Source organism: Carya illinoinensis, chromosome 13, assembly GCF_018687715.1.
Source record: "Carya illinoinensis cultivar Pawnee chromosome 13, C.illinoinensisPawnee_v1, whole genome shotgun sequence".
Lineage (NCBI taxonomy): Eukaryota > Viridiplantae > Streptophyta > Magnoliopsida > Fagales > Juglandaceae > Carya > Carya illinoinensis.
The window spans coordinates 25,164,635-25,188,585 of record NC_056764.1 but is presented as its reverse complement, the minus strand read 5'-3'; the positions used below and the strand labels follow the sequence as shown (position 1 = coordinate 25,188,585).

Here is a 23,951-nt window from a genome sequence, read left to right as displayed (position 1 = left end):
TTTCCTTTTTGAAAAATCCGGCCTCTTTCCGGCGATTTCGCTGCCACCCACGGCCAACCACCACTTCCAATAGCTTCACAACCATCCCTAGACCATTCCCTATCAATCCCAAACCCTAGTTTGTCCCCGTTCAAAAGTGGGTTTTTCACAACCCACGGCCACAGTGAATTTTCACTATGACGTTGCTTTTTCGCTGCCGTTTGCAACGCCTCGTGTTTTCTAAAATTGCCATATAGCGCTGTAAGTATTTTCCGAACCCTATTTTTAGATTTAAATATATATTGCTCATTCAATTTATTTTATCTGTTGGTTGGTTGATTCCGGACTGAGTCCGAGGAGTTCGGGGGTCGGATGGATGGAGGACGGAGTTACTTGTTTTATTGATTTACGTTGGTTGGTTATTTTTGTACATTGTTATGGCATTACATGGTGCATGCACGTGTGTTTTTGTTTAAGTGTGAAAAGCTTGTGTATTGGCGTAAGTGGTCTTACGGGTGCGTGTGTATCACGACCCCAAGCCGGGATGGGGTATTATCCCGGTGGAGCTCATCTGGTCACTCGGGAGCGGAATAAACTGAGTGATATCCCCTGAGTTGTCGCTAGACGACGGGAGCGGGGGCTAGGGGTTGCTTGGCTACGAACGCGCCGGGCGTGGAACCGGGCATCGCTCTACGCACCGACTCCGTGGCCCTTCGCTGGTGAGGGCTAGAGGATGCTTGGCTACGAACGTACGGGGCACGGAACTGGGCATCGCTCGTTAGGTGTCACATGCGTGGTGGTACTCTGCGGTGTGGCACTGGAGCCAGGGTGTGCGGATGACCCCTAGGGGAGGTCATGGTGCATACGGTTAATATGGATAATGGTTTGAGACGGATAAAGGCCAAATGTGACTTTTGGCGTGTTTTTCGGAAAGGATGTGTTTTTGGGCCAAATGGGTTTTTGGCGTGTGTGGAAAATTATGTTTTATGGGCTTTGTACATTGGGCATGTTTCATGCATATTGTTTGAGTTCTATATGTGTTTTTATCTGATAGTGTTTGGGTTTTACTTACCTGCGGTACCATTTTTGGTTCCGTAGCTTTTGGTGCAGAGTTGGAGGAAGAAGAGGAGGAGGCTGAGCCCGAGGATGCGGCTCCGCCGGGTTGCTGATGCTATGATTTATATTTGGTTTAAAACTGTATTTGTGTTTTTGTAATATTTTATCTATGTATGTTTTAAACAGCTTGTATTACGTTAAGAAAAATTCTGGTACTTAGTTATGACTTTCATTATCCGCTGCGTGTTTCTTCGTGCACATATGTTGCCTTTGCACACACTTGGCACCCGTCGATAGGATGGTGACCCCGGGTTGTCACCATCCGGACGTCTCGATTTCCCCGTGTTCGGGCGTGAGGATTTGGGGGCGTCACATTTGGTGCATACTAGACATACTTCATTATGCTCAGTGTTAGGTCTGTGAGGTATTCTCTTTTGATTAATGGCACTCCTCAAGAAACCATAGTTCCAACTCGTGGCTTAAGGCAAGCAGATCTATTATCCCCTTGCCTGTTTATTTTGTGTTATGAAATCTTGAGTCAAATGTTGGATAAAGCTCAGCCAAGAGGTATCATTTCTGGCTTTCCTTTTGCTAGAAGGTCTTTATTAGTTAATCACTTATTCTTCACAGATGATAGTCTACTCTTCTGCAAAGCAAATCTTCTGGAGTGTTGCATGTTACTCAATCTACTATAGTCTTATGAAATAGCTTCAGGTCAAAGACTTAATCTGGACAAGTCTGCCATCCTTTTAAGTAAAAACACCAAAGCAAATGTTAAAAGGGGCCATACTCTCAACAACGAGAATGAAGGAAGCAAGGGGAATTGAGAAGTATTTAAGGCTTCCTTCCTATGTAGGGAAACAAAAGCTTGTTGCATTCAGGCCAATCTTGGACTTTATCCAAGCAAGAATGCAAAGCTGGAAGTTAAATTTCTATCTCAGGCAGGTAAAGACGTGCTGCTTAAATCTGTGGTTCAGTCCATTCCAACTTATTGTATGAGCATATTTAAGCTTCCTAAAGCTATTTTGACTGCTATCAACAAGTTAATGTAGAATTTTTGATGGGGAAGTAGGGGTGATAGAACATAAACACAATGGGTTTCTTGGAAACAGTTAGGCAGGTCTAAACTCGATGGTCGCCTTGGTTACAGAGATTTTGAAACTTTAAATATGGCCATTTTTGCTAAACAAGGTTGGAGGCTTTTACAACAACCATCTTCTCTGGCTGCAAGAGTTCTGAAATCAAAATATCTCCATAAGACTGATTTTTTAAATGCAAAGGTAGGCAGCAATGCATGATATATGTGGATGAGTTTTTTATCAGCTAAGCCTGTTTTGCAAGAGGGACTTTTCTGGAGGATTGGCAATGGGAACTCAATTAGCATTTGGAATGAGAGGTGGGTTCCTCGCCCATTTACTTTTAAAGTTCTATCTCCAATGATTGAACACTCTGCTGTCTGGAAAGTGAGTGCTCTAATTGATAACTCTTCTTGTTCTTGGAATCAAAATTTGTTAAGAGAGTTGCTGAACAATGATGATGTGGAACTTGTGAGCAGAGTTCCAATTAGTGCCACAAATGCTCCTGATAAATTGGTCTGGAGATGCACCACCAATGATAAGTTGTTTGTCAAGAGTGCTTACCACCTGTTCTGTGAGATGGAGCTTAGTGCTAAGTGGGAGTCATCTGTGAAGCCTATCAGAAATGACATATGGCCTAAGATTTGGAAGCCGGTCACTAATAATGCTATCAAGATGATGATTTAGAGAGCTTGCCATGAATCCTTGCCTACAAAAAAGAATTTGTTCAGAAGGAAGATTGTGGATTCACCCTTATGTCCTGTGTGTGGTATCTATCCTAAATCTGTGTCACGTATTTCATGGTTATGCAAATCAGCACAAGATGTGTGGAGTGGCAATTTCAAGAAGTTACAAAGGATGGCAATGATGGAGTCTTCTTTAAAAAAGCTTGTTGGTCTTTTGTTTACAATTCTCAATGAACATGAGATGGCCTCTTTCGCAGTTATTGCTTACTAGATTTGGAAAAGAAGGAATCTTTTTTGTTTTTGAGGGGAAATTCTTGGATCCAATGTATTGATGCGTGAGGCTATCAAGCTGTCTACTGAGTTCATATCTGCTAACTAGTTAGAAATATTCAAAGGTTGCCTGATTCTCAGTGGAAGTTACCTCCCCTTCACACTTTTAAAGCCAATTGGGATGCTGCAATTGATAGAGTAAACTGTTGAGTTGGTGTAGGAGTCAATGTTTTGAATATCGTACTAGATGTCGTATCGGTCAAGGTACTGGAACGAAATATTTCGGTACCGGTACCGTTTCGTGATAGTTAATATATAAATAATTTATATGTATAAATTATATTTCAAAATAATAGTCTATATATGAATAAATTATACATGAATACATATGTATATATAAATTATAAATAGTCTGGTCGGAATTGGGGGTCAAAAAATGAGATTACAATATGAAGAAATGAAAAAGAAAAAGAAAAAGATAAATGCCAAAATACCAGCCGGTATAGGCCGAAATATAGGCCGGTACAGCCGGTACAAAACAGGTACCATACCTGTACCGGACCAGTGACCGGTATGGTACGATACCAAAAACAATGGTATGAGTGATTGTATGTGATTGGAATGGGAATGTAATAGCTAATCTGAGATCCCAACGTGATATGTTCCCAAATGCCTATCTTGCAGAGACCTTTCTTTAGGCTGTCATCCTTTCTCAACAATCGGGTTTGTCTTGAATTATGCTATAAGGGGATGCACAACAGGTTGTCAATGATATTAATGGAACTACAGATAAGTGGAATTCAGTTGGAATGTTGGTCTTCGATATTCATTTGATGTTGCAATAGTTTCAGTTTTGGTCTGTCAATTTTATTTCACGTAAGTTTAATTGTTTAGCTCATAGTCTTGCAAAGGATGCATTAAAACTCTTTGAGGAGAGCATTATTCTGGAGGATGTTCCTCCTTGTAACTGTTCTATTTTGCATACAGCATAAATGAAGTGGTATTATTCTTATAATAAAAAAAACACATTTACAGAGGAAATCTATTTAAGATTTATAATTAATGAAGGAGTGAAGGGAAAATTTGACCGAAAAGGTAACGATAAGATGGGAGTTAAGGATTGGAGAAACACTTTTTTCTCTCCTTCTGAAAAGCTCTCCCAAAACACATCTCATAAGATCTTTCCTCTATCGACTAGAGGGGGCAGAACTTCGGCACCTCTTCCCGTCCTTCCCTCCAGTATCCTCAATGTTGTCCACTGGGTTTTGTCCTCTCTCCTTCTTTCTTTTTCGACAATAGCACAAAGATGAACTTATTATCTTATGTTCCACCACGTTAGAATTTATTTATCTTATGTTCTTAATTCTATAATTACTACATCCCGGTTACAATATGTTTGCAATATTTGAACATTTTTTCTAAACTGAATTGCATTGATGTTATTAAATACAGAGTTGGCCCTCAGCCATTATAAGAGAAGAAATACATAGAGCAACATTATTCACATCTATAACTTTAAAATCAAGAAGCATAACTTCTCTAGCAAGTCAATTTGCTACGCCATTACGCTCCCTTATAACCTGGTGAATCCTTCAACAAGAATCAACTAGTAAAGTTTGAAAATCTGAGAGGATACAACCAATTCTTCCTCAATCTTGACCCTTTGATAATGCAACATTGACAACTTGAAGTGAATCACCCTAAAAAAATATAGGGTACAGCCCAAGATCAATATATAAAATAGCAGCAGCAAGCAAGCCACTAGCTTCATTAAGCAATGGTTCAACATAGAAGAGTAATGTTTTCATCAGACTAACAATAACAACACCATCACAATCCGGAAAGATCACCCTGATACCAATTTTGTTGCAACAAGCTTGGATAGAAGCATCCCAATTAACTTTAATGTAATGTTGCAGGAGGTACTAGAGGTCTAACCATAGTTGAAGTTTGCATGGCTTTCAAATAACCATCACAGACATGCGTAGCATTACTATAGAGAGTTGATGGAGGTGTAAAACTGCTCTCATGGATCAGGGTGTTTCTCCTATGCCAAAGTGATCAAGCAAGGACAACAAAAGGCTCCAAATCTTTCTATTCTAGCCACATTCATTTGCTCAACAATGAGACCAAAGTCATTTGATGTGATTGTAGCATTTTGAAGGGCCTTAGGACCAAGAAGCCAACCATCTCGTGCAAAAGGACAAGTCAAAGAAAATGATCAGGGATCTGCTATTGCAAACAAAATGGGCACCAAGGATCTGTTATGACATGCTTTTTATACAAATTCATTTTAGTTGGTAGAGCATCAACACAAGCATGCCAGAGAAAAATCTTAACAACATTAGTTATAACTTGCAATGACCAAAGTCTCTTCCAAAACACCTCACAATGCCCTTTCATAGAAGACTCCCTAACAGACAAATTCATTAGTTGTTTTTGCAAATGGTAGGTAATCTTCACTAAAAGACATCCATTGGAAGTGCCCCTCCACACTAATCTGTCTGCACAACCTGGTAAACTTAGTGGAATCTTCGGTATTGCCTCAACATCTGTCTCATTAAAAATAGAATGTAGTAGGTCTAGATTCCACCACCCCATCCGAAGATCAATAAGATTAGCAACCACTACATCCTAAGGTAAAAATGAAATTGTGGACTAAATCTTGCAAGGACTATCACGAGGCAACCATCTATCCTTCCAAATATGGGTATGAGTTCCATCTCCAGCTCTCCATAGAAGACCTTCATGTAGCAAAGGAATGACTTGACTTATACTCCTCCAAATATAAGATAGTTTATTTCCAAACTTAGCATGAAAGATTTTGGTGGTAGGAAAATATTAAGCTTGGAAGAGAGTAAGATTTTAGTGTCATCCATGATTGTTTAGCCAAGAGAGCTAAATTAAACCATTTCATATATCTAAAACCAAGACCCCATATTATTTCCCAAAGCTTAAAAAGTCCCAAATTTTCCAATAAAGTCTATAATAATTATCTATATGACCCCACCAAAAATTAGCATACATGGAATTGAGCATTTTACAAAGAGAGTTGGGAAGCAAAAACACACTTAGGCTATAGGTAGGGATAGCTTGGAGAAGAACTTTATTGAGAATTTCTTTCCCAGCTTGAAAGAGGAATTTGTTCTTCTAATTATGAAGTTTTCTGCTAACTCTATCCACAATATCTTGAAAAGTAGCCACCTTAGATCTACCTACCAAGGAAGGAAGTCCCAGGTATTTATCCAAGTTGGAAGAGGCTTTCCAACCCTGCTATCTCCATAAGATACTTCTTGATTGCAAGTTTGGTATTGTTTATAAGAAGAGAGAGAGAGAGAGAGAGAGAGAGAGAGAGAGAGAGAGAGGTTTTATCCCTATTAAGTTGTTCGCTAGATGCAGCTTCATACACACCAATAATCTAATTTTTGATTGCCCAATCATGCATAGTAGCTCGACAAAATAGGAGACTATCATCAGCAAAAATAAGTGATTCATCCTTATCACACCCTTACCTAATGGAACATCTGCAATCAAACCTTGTGGTATTGTAGAATATAGTTGAGAGCTTAAAGCTTCAGTACAAAGGATGAATAAGTAGGTGATAGAGGGCAACCTTGTTTTAGACCTCTCTATGGCTTAAACTATTCACGAGGGACTCCATTCATAAGTACAAAGAAGGAGGAAGAAGTGATACACTTCAAAATCAAATCAATCCAACTTGAAACAAAACCCAATTTGGTCATCACAAGAAAAAAAAAATAATAATAATCTTCTACATTTGGTTTGTTGGTTCTCTAGTTTTTTCTCACTATGGCTTTGATTTTCATAATTTTTAGTTTCTATAAGATATTATAGTTTTACTAGAAACAAGAAAAATATATTTTCCAGTAAGGGAATCTTAATAATTTAGGACTTTTCTTCATCCCCCACCCATTGATGAAAAATTTAAAATCATGGATAGAATATTGCTTGCTTGGTGTTTACAAATGTTCCTTTATTGCACCCTAGCTTCAACTCAACATAAAGATACTGTCTTGCACTAAGTATGCTCCTAGTTCTTTTTTGCATTGGTAACTGTACTTGTAATTTGAGTGCATTAGATATGTTGGGATTTGACGATAGATCATGACATCTTCATGTAGGGTGTGAAATGTTTGAATTTTCTCTTGTAATGAATTTGTAGGCATTCTTGTAAGCAAGTTGAAAGTTTTGTTTTCTTTTTATTTTTTCCGTATTGTCTGTTAATGACTTTGGAATAATAATATGGGCTAATTAAGGCTGCAGATCCAAATTGGATTCTTTTTTTCTTTTTCTTTTTTTCTTTTTTTTTCTTTTCTGTCCGATCCGAAACTTGAAAATTTGGGTGTATCCAAGCAGTTATTTTCCCAAATTGGACCCGAGTGGGTAGAATATTCTACCCATCAGACCCAATTATGGATACCATTTATTGACCTGGGTATCCGTAAATGGCTTTAACTTAAATGAATTTAAGTAGGTAGATGCAACCATAAATTTTGGTTGTAGGATTCATTCCCCTTCTCCAGATACCCAGACAAAACAAAATCACTTTCCTCTCTCGAGACTCGATTTGTCACTTTCCTCTCTCTCTCTCTCTCTCTCTCTCTCTCTCTCTCTCTCTCTCTCTCTCCCTTGAAGCCCTAGCATCCTTAAACAAAATCCATCATCGCCGATGACTATAGTGTCTGCCATTCATTAATGCCACTTTCTTCTTTCGATTTTTTCTCCCAACTCGGTATGTTCCTCTCTCTCTCTCTCTCTCTCTCTCTCTCTCTCTCTCTCTGTATATCACTTTGCTCTCTCATTGCCCACTTTGGCTAGATATGAGTTTCTGTGTTTGCATATCACTTTCCTCTGTTGTTGGTCGTTGACCTTTTTGGCTAGATATGAGTTTTTGTGTTTGTATGCCACTTTCCTCTCTTGTTGGTGGTTTCTTCCTTTGGCTATAACTGAGTTTCTGTGTTTGTAGATTTGAATTTCTGTGTTTGAAGATCTGAGCTTCTTTATTTTTTGTAGATCCAAGTTTATGTATTTCTAGATCTGCCTTTTTTTTTTTATTTCTTTATTTCTAAAACTTCTAGCAAGAGCCTAGTGGTTTTTTCTTTTTTGTGCATTCAGTGATTTCATCTGTTCTAGTCTTCTAGATGTCCAAGGACCAATTCATAAATACTGGGTAGGCTTGTGCATGTGATAAAGTGATGTGGGGGCACCAAAGAGCCTTCAATAAAAGGTAAGAAAGAATGAAGTGAGGATGGAGTGGCATATAAAAGGAGTGAAGGAAGTACAAATGGTTCACTTTTGTTTGGAGAGTAAGAAGTTTAGTTTTCAATTTTTGTCAAGAACTACAACACGGATGGTTTTGTCCTATACTTGCTACTTCTAAAGAAAACAGATGGTGAGGGATGAGCAAATACTAGAGGGCTAGATGGGGTAGTATCAAACTTAGTTGTTAGTTTTTTAAATATTTTTTTTAATTAATTGCATTGCTATCTAAGATTTGGAAATCTTGTGCACACAACAACATTCATATTTGTTTGTGTTAATCCATAAAGCAATACGTGAATAGTCCATAAAAAATTAAAAATGCTAGATTTAATGTGTTTGATACATTTGCTGGTAGCTCAAGCTTTTTGAGATTTAAGGCTTCTAACAAAAAAATGTATTCTTGTTATAATTCAAAATCATGTATTTTGTTCCAAAATACATGTAGTCACGTAAGCCCACATGTGGCCTTGTATAATCATGCTTGTAGGAGGAAATTGATTTTGAATTATAATCAACCTTAAGTACATGTTTAGATCTTTAAAGAAGCAAGCAGGTAGTTAGCAATGGAAGCCTTAAAAGCAATTGAAGAGGCTGCAAGTACCCACTTCCCCATTGAACATCCTCCAATGCATGTTGTAATATAGGGAAAAAATGAACAAGGTTTATAACAAGCAAAAGAGAAACAGAATTGGGAGCCCCAACAAGAACCCATGAATGTGTTGATGCATCAATAGTTGACCCCATTATTTTTTTCCCATTTCAATATATATATTATTATTTTTTCCTTGTAACTTCACTATGAAGACGAAATAAGAAATAACAGAATCAGCTCTATGGATGAAAAAGAATAGGAAAGAACTAGGTAAGACTCTATAGCATGTTCGAAATGATTATAGACATAATTATTTGAAAACTCTAGATATACTTTGGTAGCAATAATCACTCAATGATTTTGTAGAATTTTTATAATTGCGCTAGCTCCATGTTACTAAGCTATATGTATTTTGGAACAAATTTTCAATCTAATTAAGATATCTAACTAGCATAAATTTGTGTTAGGAGCCTATGATCTCAAAAATCTTGAGCTATAAGAAAATGTATCAAACACATTAAATCTACAATTTTTATTTTTTTATGTATTGTTTTATGGATTAACACAAACAAATATGAATGTTGTTGTGTGCACAAGACTTCCAAATCAAAGATAGCAATGCAATTAATTAAAAAATGTTGTTTAAAAAACTAACAACTAAGATTGATACTACCCCATCTAGCCCCTCTAGTATATGCTCATCCCTCACCATCTGTTTTCACTATAAGTAGTTTGTATAGGTCAAAACCATCCGCATTGTAGTTCTTGACAAAAATTGAAAACTAAACCTCTTACTCTTCAAATAAAAGTGAACCATTTGTACTTCCTTTACTCCTTTTATAGTCCACTCCATCCTCACTTCATTCATACTTACCTTTTATTTAAGGCAGCTTGGTGCCCCACATCACTTTACCTCATGCACGAGCCTGCCCAGTATTTATGAATTGGTCATTGGACATGTAGAATAGATGAAATCACCGAATACATGAAAAAAAAAAAAAATAAAGAAACCCAAAAGGCAGATCTACAAATACAGAAACTTAGATCTACAAATAAAGAAGCTCAGATCTATAAACACAAAAACTCAGATCTACAAACACATAACTTAGATCTAGCCAAAGTAGGCAACGACCAACGAGAGAGGAAAGTGGCATACAAAAATAGAAACTCAAATCTAGCCAAGAAGGGCAACGACTAATGAGAGCGGAAAGTGATGTACAAATATAGAGGAAATTGATATACAAACTGAGAGAGAGAGAGAGAGAGAGAGAGAGAGAGAGAGAGAGAGAGAGAGAGAGAGAGAGAGAGATACCAAGCTGCAAGAAAAATCAAAAAAAGAAAGTGACGTTAATGAATGATGACCATTATAATTTTGTACTTTATCGAGTCTAGTTTATTTGGATGTGTAATGGTGAAATTTGTGTGGAGTTTGGATGGTAAAAAGTTGGGTTTGATGGCAATAAGGTCTCAGTGGTGACGATTTTGATGTTTGTGTGAAATTTTAAAAGTTTTGTAAAGTTTTTGGTGAAATAATGGGTAGATCTTGCTATGGTGAAGTTAACATGTATATATGCAAGTTAGGTTTGGGTTCCAATCATGTTAGTAATTTTTTAAAGTTCTTTGCATGATTTCAAAGTGATGGAAACCTTATGGCTCAAAAGCATTTATGTTTTGGAGTAAATTGTGGTTTTGGTTCTAGAAACTTGATTTAATGGCCTTGATCTTCATATATGTTGTTCTTGAGGCTTTGATCTTTTTGTTAAGATTTTATTTTTAAAGAGTTATGATTTAGATCTTTGATGGAATGTTGTTATACATGCAAGAGTTTTTTTTAAAACTCAATCTAGAGACTTTCAAGTATGATATATGTTTTTGAAGAAATTGTTGCCAAGTCATGCTAGATTTAATGCTTAGATCAGGGTAGAACTTGAATGTGAGGTATATGGTTGTTTAAAGATTTAATACATGAAAATCAAGGATTTAGGGATTTTGTTTCAAGTCCAAAATATGTTATACTCAGTTTCATGGTTGTTGTGCAAACCGATTGTGTTAAGTGGCAATTTAGGATTTTTGGTTTTGTAATCAAGCATGCTATCATTTAGCCTTGAATGATTGAGTTATTTATGGACCTTTTGAGTCATTGGATTTGAAAGTATTAGACCAAGAACATTAGGGTTGGTTCATTTTTACCTAAACTTGGTGTTTTGACGTTTTCCTCAATAAAGTGACTTTAAGTTTACATGAAATGTGTAAATTGGTGCCTTAACATGATTTAAGAACTAAGGATGTGATTTTTGAGAGTTGATAAATTCGTTTCAAGCATGTTAGTATGTTAGAACCTCAAGTTGCAACAAAAGTCAAGTTTTTGGCCTATAAATGTTTTGGCCTAGTCATGTTTCTCATGGTTTTCATTTGTTTTAAAAAAAATTTTGAGTTAAAATTTTGATTTAGGAAAAAATTTACATGATAAATGTAAGTTTTGGAGGTCATATGCAAAATCCTTATTTTATGGGCAAAATTATAATTTCTCAAAAGTAAAGTGATAACTTTACAATTTTAGCTCTAAGTAAGTTCTAGTTTTATAAGAGTTTAGTGAGATATTCTAACCTTATAAAATATCTCATTTCATTTCACGACATTTTTACACTTCGTTTTACGCAAGCTACATATTTGTTACAAGCTTTTAACTTACTCTTGGTATTATTAAGTATGTGTTGTAGTAAGAAATCATTTCCATGCTTATTATGCTTCTTGTAAATTGTTATATTATGCCATGCCATGTCATTATCACAGTACATGGTGATTTGTTACATGTTGTCATCTATCATATGCTAATTTTGTTACATGTCATGGCATGCCATGTCACATGCATTGAGTATATTATAAAATATTTTCAAGTCATTTGGAGTCTTTTATTTTTATCATGACTCCAAATGCTAGGATGGAGAGTTATATGTTATCAAGGTTCCATTTTCATATCAAGTTTATGTCAAGTCATGCTATGTTCATGTCAATTCACATTATTTATCAAGTCAAGTACATTTCATGTTATTTGCCAAGTCATGTCACTCGTGTTCATATCTATGTCATGAAACATACATGTCATTTATTATCATGCATGCGTAATCATATTGTTGATAGCTTAGTAACTTTATTTTTTGAGATTTCATAATCTTATTATGGTAGTCCCAACTACGATTTCTCTCAGAATGGTAGATGATATCTCAGGATCTGGAGAATCCACCAGGGTAGATTGGACAAGGTCGAATAGACCACAGTGCGATGATGAGAAGCTGATAGCTTCAGTTCTTGTGATACCACGTATTTACGTGTATTTTAATTAAATAATTATTTCATTTATTTTATTATTGGTCTTCTTGTTTTAAAATTTATATGCATTTTGTCATATTATTTTATGATATTTTAAGTTGTAAAATTTATTTCAATGTGTCTTTCTTGTTATTAATTATTATTTAAATTTCTCTTTATTTTAAATCATTTTATTGTTGGATTTACTATCTTATTTTATTTAGTTACTGTGTTTTTAATTTAAGTTATCGTTTTAAAACATTTTCGTTGAATCGATTTTGAGACTCAAGATGAAAAGACTTAGATCTCAATTTTTTTTTTCTTTATTTTTCTTTTTCCTTTTTCCTTTATTCCTTTTTTCTTCTTCTTTTTCATTTTTCTTCCTTTTCTTTTTCTCCTTCCTTCTCCCTTTCCTTCCTCACGCGTGACCCTCTGCCTCGTCATTTTTTTGTTCCTCTCAGGGCGCCACTGCGCGCCGGCTTGGCCATCATTGCCCCTCCCAACTTCTTCCCCTCCAGCAAGCGATCTCCCCCCTCCATTTTCAGCCCCTCTAGCATCATCGCGGTGCCACCTTTGGCCACCATCTTTTCATCACCTCACCAATGATCTCTCTACTACCTAAACCACCCATCCTCAGCTCCGGTCTGCCACTGTTGAAGTCCCTCTAACTCCATTTTCGATTTGAGCTTTTTGGCCTCCAACCGCTGCTCATGTCACCACCCACAACCATCCACAACCACCATTTGCTTCACCAACACCTCTAATCCCTTCCCTAGCCATCCCAAGTCTTAGTTTACTCTCAATCAAAATTTGGCCTTTTAAGACCTAGGGCCATAGTCCAAAATATACTATTACGTTGTTGTGCCGCCACCTCTTGCACCTCCTTGATCATTCAAAAATTATTTTTCATTACTATAAGTAATTTTCCTAACATATTTTCTACAGTCAAGTTGGTTGTGCTAGGCTTTGAGTCCAACGAATATAGGGGTCGGGTTGGATTTGAGGATGGGTTTGTTTATTGAAATGAATTATGCTTGCGTGTATTATGTTGTATTTTGGTGTCATGATATTTTATTGCATTATGGCATGCATATAGTTTTCATGTGATAAGGCTTTTGAGTAGTTTTGTGACGAATGATTGGAAATGATTGAGAGAGAGGAAAAAAGAACTGTAGGGATGGTGATAAGCAGGGACAGTGGTAAAATCTAACCAGAGATTTTTGCCTACGGTGCACGCAGTAGGGATGGTGGTAGTCCCGCCTGCAATTCCTACCTACAGTGGGAGTTGTAGGGATGGTGGTAAGTAAGGATGGTGGTAATTATGCCTGTGATTCCACCTTTAGTGCACCAGGTAGGGATTGTGATGCCCTGAGTCCCACGTACAGACATGCGACGTCAAGATGATGACAACCCGAGTCACGCACCCTAACGATAAGTGCTCAAGTGTGTGCAACATGCAAAATGTGAACAATAAAAGTCGTAGTGGATTATTAAAAGTTAGCCAACTAAATACTAGAAATTTAAATACACGTAAACCAAAATAAAAGTACCTAAAAAATTATATAGTAATCCGGTAAAATATAATACAACAAAACACATAATAGAAGTGGGAAACAAATCCCATAATCCCAAGTGACCACATTTCACTCCTTCGATGGAGTTGATCCCTCAGGCTCACTATTTTCATTTGCATCAAAATCTACGGTACCATAAAATAGTATCATAAGATATCGAATACCGTAAGATTATGGGTCTCAGTAAGTAACTAACTAAACAACCCAAGAGATAAAAAGTGCATTCAAGCAACCAACATATATGCATGCACCAAATGAAACATGTATGAGACCCTAAATCCTTCCCTTTAAAAATAATCATCCACCATTTTCCTAGAAATTGGCCCAATCATAAAATCCACCATTTTTCGGGAAAAATGGTCGGAAAATGGTGCTCGTATCCATTAAATCATAAACAACCATTTTTCTAGAAAATGGCCAAACATATCTATTTATTAAACACTGTAGGCGAGAATCGTAGGCGAAACTCTATCACCATCCCTACAACTCCCACTATAAGCTAGAATTGCAGGAGGGACTACCATCATCCCTACCGCATGCACCATAGGCGTGAATCACAGACGGGACTACTACTATCCTTGCGTACTACCATCCCTACAGTTTCTTTTCCTCTCTCTCTCAATCCTTTCCAATCATTCATCACAAATATATCCAAATTCCTTTCTCACATGATTTCAATCCAATTTTATTTACCTCACATGAATATGCATGCCATAATGCAATAAAAATCATGGCACCAAACACAATATAAATGCTTGCAAACATAATTCAATTCAATAAACAAACAATCTTCAAATCCAACTTGACCCCCATACTCATCGGACTCAAAATTCGGCACAACCAACCAACTGCAAAAAATTTGTTAGTGCAAAATATATTCAAATTTCAAAAAAAATCTTTGAAAAATTACTTATAGTGATGAAATATAATTTTTGAAGGATCAAGGAGGTGCAAGAGGTGGCAACACAACAACGTAACAATGTAGATTGAACTATGGCCGTGGGTCTCAAAATGCTAAATTTTGAACAAGGACAAACAAAGACTTGGGATGGCGAAGAAAGGGCTTGGGGGTGTTGGAAAATTTAGTGGTTGTAGTCGATGGCGGTAGATGGCGGCGTGGGCGGCGATTGGAAGCCAAAAAGTTCAAATGAAAGATGGAGTTAAAGGGGCTTTAACAGTGTTGGATCGAAGTTGAGAAATAGTGGGTTAGGTAACTGGGAGGTTGCTGATGAGGTGGTGAGAAGATGGCTACCCAAGGTAGTGCCACGATGAAACTGGAAGGCAAGAACCGCGTGGATTGAAGCTGTGTGTGTGATTAACGGTGGCATGAGAGAGGTTGAAAACAGAGGGGTGTGGTCACCAGCTGGTTGGGAAGAGGATGGGAGGGCGGTGAAGGTCACAGACAGTGCACAGTGGCTATGTGGGAGGACAAAAAAAATGATAGGGAGAGGGAATGAAGGACGTTGCGCACATGTGGGCGGCTGTGGGGCAAAAGCAAAGGAGAATAAAGGAGAAAAGGTAGTTACGTTGTAAATTGAACTATGGACGTAGGTCTCAAAATGCTAAATTTTAAACAGGGACAAACGAAAAATTTGGATGGCTAAGAAATGGCTTAGAGGTGTTGGAACAGCTAGTGGTGGTGGTCGTGGGCCGTGGATGGCGGCGCGGACGACAGTTGGAAGTCAAAAAGCTCAAATCAGAAATGGAGTTAAGAGGGGTTTTAACAGTGTTGGATAGGAGCTGAGGAAGGGTAGGTTAGGTAGCTGGGAGGTTTCCAATGAGGTGGTGAGAAGATGGCGGCCCAAGGTGGCGCCACTGCAATGCTGGAAGGCAAGAACCGCGTGGCTTGAAGTAGTGCGTGGGGATTAACAAATGTGTGAGAGGCTGAAAACGGAGGGGTGAGGTCATTGGCTAATGGGGAAGAGGATGGGAGGGAGGGTGGAGGTCACAATAGCGCTGTGGGTGGTAAAAAAAAACAATGGGGAGAGGGAAGGAAGGACGTTGAGGGTTTTTTTTTTGGGGGGGGGGGGCAAAAGTAGAGGAGAAGAAATGAGAAAAGGAAAAAGAAGAAGAAAAAAGGGGGAAAAAAAGAAGAGAAAAATTGAGATCCAGTCTTTTCATTTTAGGTCTCAAAACTAATCTAACGAAAATGTTTTAAAACAATAACTTAAATTAAAAACACAGTAACTAAATAAAATAAAACAGTAAATCCAACAATAAAACAATTTAAAATAAAGAGTAATTTAAATAATGAACAACAATTAATAACAAGAGAAATGCATTGAAATAAATTTCACAACTAAAAAAAATCATACAATAATATAACAAAACTCATAAAAATTTTAAAACAAGAGGACCAATAATAAAGTAAATTAAATAATTAATTAATTAAAATATATGTAAATACGAGATATCACATGAATGATAGTAAGTAGAAATGGTGGTAGAGTCCTGCCTACGATTCCTGCTTAGAGTGCTAATTGGTTAATGGGCAATTTTTTGGAAAAATGGTGGATCTTATGATTAGGCCATTTTCTAGAAAAATGGCAGGTGGTTATTTTTGGGGATTGGTTTTCGGTCACATGCATGTTTCGTCATGTGCTGTTTGTTGGTTGCATGAATGTATTTTTATCTTTTTGGTTATTTTGGTTGGTTACTTACTGAGACTCATAATCTCACGGTATCTGATACCCTGCAATACCGTAGATTTTGATGCAGAGGAAGATGTAGAGCCTAAGGGATTGACTTCACTGGATGAGTGGCATGTGGTCACTTTGAATCACAGGTTGTGTATCCTTTTTGGCTATGTAAATATTTATTTTTACTTTACTTTCGCTAGATAACTATATAATATTTGAAATACTTTTATTTTGATATGCGTGTATTGAAATTTCTGGTACTTAGTTGACTAAATATAAATTATCTGCTACAACTTTTGTTGTACACTTTTTGCATATTGCACACACTTGGAGCACTTATCATTGGGATGCATAACCTATGTTGTCATCATCCCGACGTCACAATTCTTTGTTTCTATACGTAGGAGTCGGGGCGTCACAGTTCTCCACATTTTGGATATGATTTTAGGTATGATGGTTGAGCCACTCACACGGCTCAGCAATTTAGTGTAGTACTTTTTATAGCAATTTAGTGTAGTACTTTTTATTTCAAGTTTGTATTTGCGGAGCATTGTTTCTAGTACTTATTTTAGGATAGGCATGTTGGATAAGTGTTATAACATTTTAGATATCTATTTATCATGAAAATATGAATTTTAGACAATCAAGTAAATGGTTGAGGAAGTTCCATAACTATAATCCATTGATTCTCTCAAACCTCTGTTATACTGCTTTTCCACCAACTTAGTTTAGAGACATACCTATGAGCGCGTGCGTATATTCATCAGTCAAAGAATTCCTATTCCAAGTCATACAATTGGTGACCATTTTGCTGAAGTTAATATCTCTAATAGTTTGGTTTATGAAAAAGCCAAATTTGCACTGAGAGTCGAGTTAGTGCCTAGGATGCCCACAAGTGGTTAGGCGAGAAAAGAAACAGAGGATAAGGAAAAATCAAGGAGTCTAAAGGGGGTATGAAATAAATCCATATGTTTTGAAGTGACATCAATTCTTTACAGAGAAACATTAAATAAGAAGGAAAATACAGACTGGATAATTGAAGGAATAACCAACAAGCAAGTATCAACTCCTGTATCTACATCACTGTTCCGGTTCTCCGAGCTCGAGAAACAAATTCTGAAACGCTGAGATCTTACTTGGAAGAGCAAAATATGCCTATTTGGAGCAACTAGATAACCGGCTTATTTAGGAATAATTCAGCAAGAACGATTAATTTCACTGGATTATGTTTTACTCATCGGCCATCGGCAGATGTGAAAGATTGCGCGAATCCAGTAGGCCTTGCTGGTATACTTCCCTTGCTGTCATCAAGGCTAGTAAAACTGTGTTTGCTTTCAGCTTCCTGCCAAACCTTCAACAACTGGGGAAGGGGTAGACTGTAATCAATTCCAGAGAAATCCTCGGACTCATCATTAATTGGCTTCCATTTCTCAATCAGTAGGGACAGGACATTCACAGCATGGCCCATATCAGGCCGATGATTTGGCTCCCTTGCTGTACAATGTCCAGCAAGTTCAACAATGACAGAGATGCTCTCAAAGATCTTTTCATCTGGATCAAGAGCTGGATCAATGGCAGCCAAAAGCTTCTCTTTACTTGACTTGATTCGCCAAAACCACTGAGCCAAGTACCGGCTTTCCTCTGGGCGTCCCTCATCAAGTGCCGTCAATCCAGTCAAAATTTCCATCAACACCACTCCATAGCTGAAGACGTCAGCTTTAGTTGTGATTTTCCCCATCACTGCAACCAACAGAGTTGAAAGTGAAACTTTAATGTATTGAATTGTGTTAGACTTGAAAATTTCTAAAATACTTTCACATCAAGGGAATATGAACTAGATATAACACTTGAAAATATATTGGCTCATATCGTTATATATACACCATACCCTATTTAGGGTTTCCTTTTTTTTCGTATAGTTAAAGGGAAAGTAATATTAAAATTAGAATCTTGGTTAAGTAACTAGATTCTGTTTCCCATCAATTTACAATTTTGAAAATTTGTTATTTTAACATGAGAGACACCTTTAGGTGGCTCTGAAGCTAGACGATCTGGCATATGGCACTCATATTTCTTAAGAGTTAATCCTATTTCGCATTCAGCAAAACAGCAAGTCGCCATTTATCAAACTTCGAAGAGCAAAGAATATGATGCTCTTTCATATGTACCTCTGAGCATCTATGGATATCCTATCATCTTCACGATCCCAGCAAAACCCCTTCTACTAGCCTCTACTCAAAAAAATATGGGTGGTACTCACTTTTTTCCCAAATTTCTTTGAGAATTTGTGTGCCATGGAACTAATTTGATTGAGAAAACTTTTGCGATCATGAAAATTCTGATCTTAGGATTCAAATAAAATTGAACAGGTTCATTTAGACAAACCTTAAAGATCACAAGTCACAACTTACAACAACATGATATCCACTGGTATTTCATTCTCTTTCTACGCTACATATTTGTGTAAAATCGTGTCCCATTCAATCAGTAACTTAAATTGTGTTCTCTAGAACACTGTTTGGCAGAAGAACATACACTTAAAGCATGTCCTGCAGGTAGTCTATCAGCTTGTACCTTTTTCAGAAATAAATTCATATTAAAATATTTTCACGGCTGAACAAGCCATTGATAGATGTAATTAACAAGAACAGGAACGGAAACAGGACTTTGCATTTGGCGCAACATAGAAGAGTGAAACCTGCGTTAAATTGTCCTAACATACCTTGAAAGATTCTATAACGGCTTGTAAGAAATTGATAATTATAGACTTCGAAAATATTTTGGACAGTGATCTTCTAGCTTGCAAGTTTTATGCTCACTTAAAAGAACTAAATGTTCTTGGGCTGAATACAGCAAAAAGTGTTGATAAGGCAGGAAATTTTACCATCAGCTTTCACTTGTACCATGTTCTAAGGTGGATGAATTCAGCTCAACCGAACTTTAGCGACAACTACGAGCATTAACGAACTTTGAAAATTATACACAACTGACACCAACATCTACATTATTTTGCAGTTTAGAAGGGAGAACTCTTAGACATTATAAGTTGTAAACATGCCACCTAGAACTTGCTAAAAGATTAAAATTTGGGCCAACATACAAAATACAAAATAGTTTGCAGCTATGTTTTTCTGACATACCCAATATCCCCGAATCACTTTCTAACCAATGCCAGAACTAAGAATTAAAAGGGACTCAAACGAAAAGTGGAAATGGAAAAAGTAATCTTACCCGCATATTCAGGCGCAAGGTATCCAAATGTCCCAGCAAGCTTAGTAGTAACGGATTTCTCTCCATCTGGAGCAAGTTTGACCAATCCAAAATCAGAAACTTTTGCCCGAAAGTCATCATCCAGAAGAATATTAGAAGACTTGAGATCACGGTGTATGAAGGTTTGGCCAGCCAGATTATGAAGATACTCCATTCCTCTAGCAACATCCAATGCAATTATGAGCCTCCTCGTCCAAGATAGTGGCTCCAATGCCAGGCTCTTCCAATGGAAAAGATGCCTGCTTAGAGCACCCTGAGGCATGTACTCGTACACCAGAAGCCTTTCATTTCCTTCACTGGAGAACCCCAACAGAGATACCAAATGGCGGTGCCGGACCTTAGACAGAACAGCGATTTCAGCCTGAAATTCATCCAAAGCTTTGCTGCCTATCACCCCACTTTCCATTCTTTTAACAGCTAATTTTGTCCCACTGTTCAATTCACCCTTATAAACACTTCCAAATCCACCACGGCCAAGTTCATTTTCTGGTGCAAAATCATTAGTGGCCTTGCGGAGAACTTGAATTGATATGACCCCATTCCCTGCTTCAATGACACGAGAACTTTCAGTCCCACCACTGATATTAAAAGAAGAACTGCTCCCAGTTTGAGTTGATAACTTTCCTGTTGTGCTGTCTGAAATTGCAATCTTAACCTTATTTCCTGGATCTGATAGATCTCTAGGATGAACAACAATGGAGCTAGGAGCATTTTTAGTGTGTCTCTGCTTCTTACAGCAGTAAACGGATAGCAAAATCGCGAGAACCACACCTGCAATAACAGCAACTCCACCCACAATCATCACTGTTTTCAATCTTTTGGAGCTTTTTGATTCGGGTTGCCTTGGTGAAACACTTGATGATGGATTGGAGCTTGAGCCTTTAACTGGGGGAGATCCATGGGATGGTGCTTTGGGTGCAGAAGCTAACGGCGGGTTGTTTGGGGGAGGTTTTAGACTAACGGGTGGTGGGCTTTTAGCAGGTAAGGGAGATACAGGAGTTGTATTAGCGACTAACAGAGGATTTCCCTCGGTTATAACATTCACACTTTGAGAAAATCTCGGTAGTGGTGGCTGAACATTGTTTCCACTCAAATCCAACAATCTTAATGATTTCAATTCAGTAAAATTATCAGGGACTGTACCATGTAAGTTGTTTCCTCCAAGCCTGATTTCAATCAGGGAAGTTAACTTTGCAATTGACGGACTCAGAGTGCCATTAAGCATGCGTCTTGGCAAATTTATGACAGAAACTTGGGAATTTGAATTGCAGCTCAGTCCCAACCATGGCCCTCCACAGGGTTCATTACCAGACCATTCAGAAGCAAGGTTCAAGGGATAATTCACACCGCCGAGAAAATCCAAAAGCGAAATAACTTCTGGTGCACATTGAAGCCCAGGATCAGGTTGACAAAAGGAATTGTAAGCATAAGAAACATTACCCGCCTTAAACTTAGGTATTGGCCCCATAAGCTTGTTGTTGTTCAAGTCCAAGCTCTCAAGCTCCATGCTTGCTAAGCTCTCAGGAACCGGTCCAACAAATTGGTTTCCATTCAGATTGAGATCTTTCAAAGATGTCAGATTTCCTATTCCTTCTGGAATAGTCCCCACGAACTGGTTTCCATGTAGCCAAAGCTGTGCCAATGAAGTCATTGATGCAATTACATCGATTGGACCCGTCATCCCATCACCATCTTGATCATTCAGCCATAGAATTTGCATCAATGATTGCCCAAAACTCGATGGAATTTCACCAGATAATCGGTTATATGAAAGCTTCAAAGCTGTGAGGGACGGTAATGTGCCTAGAAATTCTGGCAGGGGCCCAGCCAAATTACTATTTACCAAAGAAAGATTTGTCAATTGAACTGATTTTGCCAACTCCTCTGAAAGAGACCATCCAGTACTTTCATTGAACGGATTGTAATCCAAAGCGAGGACACGAATACTGGTAAGTCCGTCAAAGAAATCAGATGGGATCGCGTCGAATTCATTGTAGTCTATGTAAGCAAATTGCAACTCCGATAAACCTTTAAAGGTGGGCAATGTCCCGTTGAACTTGTTTCTTTGAAGGCCAAGATTGAAGAGCCTTGAGAGCTGGTTAAAGTTCTTTGGCAGAGGACCCCTGAGACCAAGGTCGGCAACCTGAATCTGTGACACCCTATCCCCAGAACAGAAGACGTGAGGCCAGGAAGGAGGGCCGCATGGGTTATCATCCCCATTGGCGGGCCACTTGAGAAGCTCTGGATTTTCCAAACCTTTTCTGAAATCGTTCAGGATTTTGAGATCATTAGGGTCTGTGGCAGCATAAGCCACTGTAAATAGGAAGAAAGAGACAAAAATGCATACCCTCGGCTGGGCAACCTCCATGACTACTCTCTCAGAGAATTAACTCGTTTGAATGCAAAGAGCAAATCCAAATGTACCACAGAAAACCCATTTGAATGCTAAATTCAACTCATTCATACCACCAAAATCCACAGTCGAAACAAAAGACCCAGATCCAGAGTAAAAAAGGAGAGATTGGAAAAACAAAACTGGAAGGGAACAGAGAGCTGTTTTCTTTATCTTTCCAAGAAATGGGCATTCAAAACGAAAGGTTTAACCGAAAACGGTGAGGACCCAGATGGGTAAAGCTGGAGAGCCCAAGTTGATATAGGGACGGGCAGAAAGAAAACAGCTTCTACTTTTTTGGGGTTTCAAACTTTCAACTTCTATCTACTTCGAGAGAAGGAACAGAAAAGATTATCGGCAAGGTAGTCGAACTCCACCAAGACTGTCTCTCTACACTCGGTTACGTCATTTTTATTTCCTCCTTGTTTCTGCCCCGTGGGCCGTAACAATATTTATCATTTATTTTTAAATAAATTATTTAATCCTCAAATGACTGAAGTGCCCCGGACAAGGTGGGCCACTTAACAGTGAAGGAAGTACGAAGAATTCTCTCAGCTTTACGTAAATACAAAAAGAAAACTCGATTCATAATAAATTGAAAAATACTTTAATAAATTTTCTTTTTTTATAAAGTTATTAAAATAAAAATAAGTTTAATATATCATATATTAATATTTTTATAAAATATATTAATAATATTTCAAAATTCTGTTTATAGATACGAGACAAAATCGATATCTAATATAATAATATATCAAAACATAAAACAGCTCAATTTGAATTTTGATGTTTAAATATTTCATTTATATCTTTGAATTTGAAAATGATATAAATATCGTATTTATGACAGCATTAAATATTCAATAAATATCATAAAATTATAATAGACCATGTATCTATATGTGTAATATTCTCGGAGAATTTGAGAATCTGAAATTAGAATATATGACATCTACGTAGGCATCTAATTTAGTAAGAAAAAGGATACAGGTGAGTTTTTTCAGGACAGAGAATAATTAGAAAAAAAAGAAAGAAAAAGTGGGGCCTATTATGTTAAAAAGGATCCGATGGCGGTTTTTTCAGGACAGTGCTCCGCTGATTTCGGGTACATAAGAAGTTGCTATTCTTTTGGGAAAGGTATAAACTGACAAACATCGACGTCCCACCCCTCCAAGAAAATTCTCTTCACACAATTCCAGGCTTTGTCTCACTTTTCCCACTTTGGAAAATAGTTTCTAGGTTCTTTAATTACCTATATTTTATTATTAATCCACCAACCAATGGTGAGCACCTACCCTTGCCTTTAGAATTACCAAGACAAGAGAACGTCTTTTGGCCCCGATATTATAAAAAATAAAAATCTTGTGGACCCATTTAATAATAAGATATGTTTTATAAACTTAATGTTTATAAATTTATTTTTATATTTATAAAATATTTATATAAACTAATGAGTTATTTGAATTTTTAAAATATCTCAAAATATCTATAAATAGTATTGAAATGATACGTAAATAATTATAAAATAATTTGAATTAAAATGTTTAATTAAATTTTAGAAAATGAAAGAGAAAATATTAAATAATAATATTAAAAAATTAAAAAATTGTTTTAATATTATTGTTGTTTTTAAATTTGAAAAATTTGTATTATTTTTTATGTTTCGTTTAAAAGTTTAAGAAATGCGTAATGCTTACGTAATGATTATATGAAAAAGTTAAAAATTTAAAATTAAAAAAATATTTTTTATTCTAGTGATATTTGACTGGAAAGAAGAAAAGAAATTAAGAATATCTAAGAATGTCAAAATACCTCGGTGTCTAAA

General features: G+C 37.0%; 1 protein-coding gene across 1 annotated transcript; it reads right to left on the bottom strand.

Annotated features, from left to right (window-relative positions):
• Positions 1-17,402: 17,402 nt before the first annotated feature.
• On the bottom strand, positions 17,403-22,537 carry LOC122291838 (receptor protein kinase TMK1-like). The gene is made up of 2 exons (XM_043099849.1): positions 19,696-22,537; positions 17,403-18,204 (listed from the first exon to the last, which is right to left on the bottom strand). The coding sequence occupies exons 1-2, from the start codon at positions 22,100-22,102 to the stop codon at positions 17,699-17,701; spliced, it is 2,913 nt and encodes a 970-aa protein (XP_042955783.1). The 5' UTR covers positions 22,103-22,537; the 3' UTR covers positions 17,403-17,698.
• Positions 22,538-23,951: the final 1,414 nt, after the last annotated feature.

Bases quoted from the DNA above. Each gene is read 5' to 3' on its own strand.
- LOC122291838 (XM_043099849.1), bottom strand. From the start codon at position 22,102: ATGGAGGTTGCCCAGCCGAGGGTATGCATTTTTGTCTCTTTCTTCCTA. The intron at 18,205-19,695 runs GTAAGATTACTT...TGTTGGTTGCAG, and splicing joins CCTTGCGCCTGAATATGCGG to TGATGGGGAAAATCACAACT.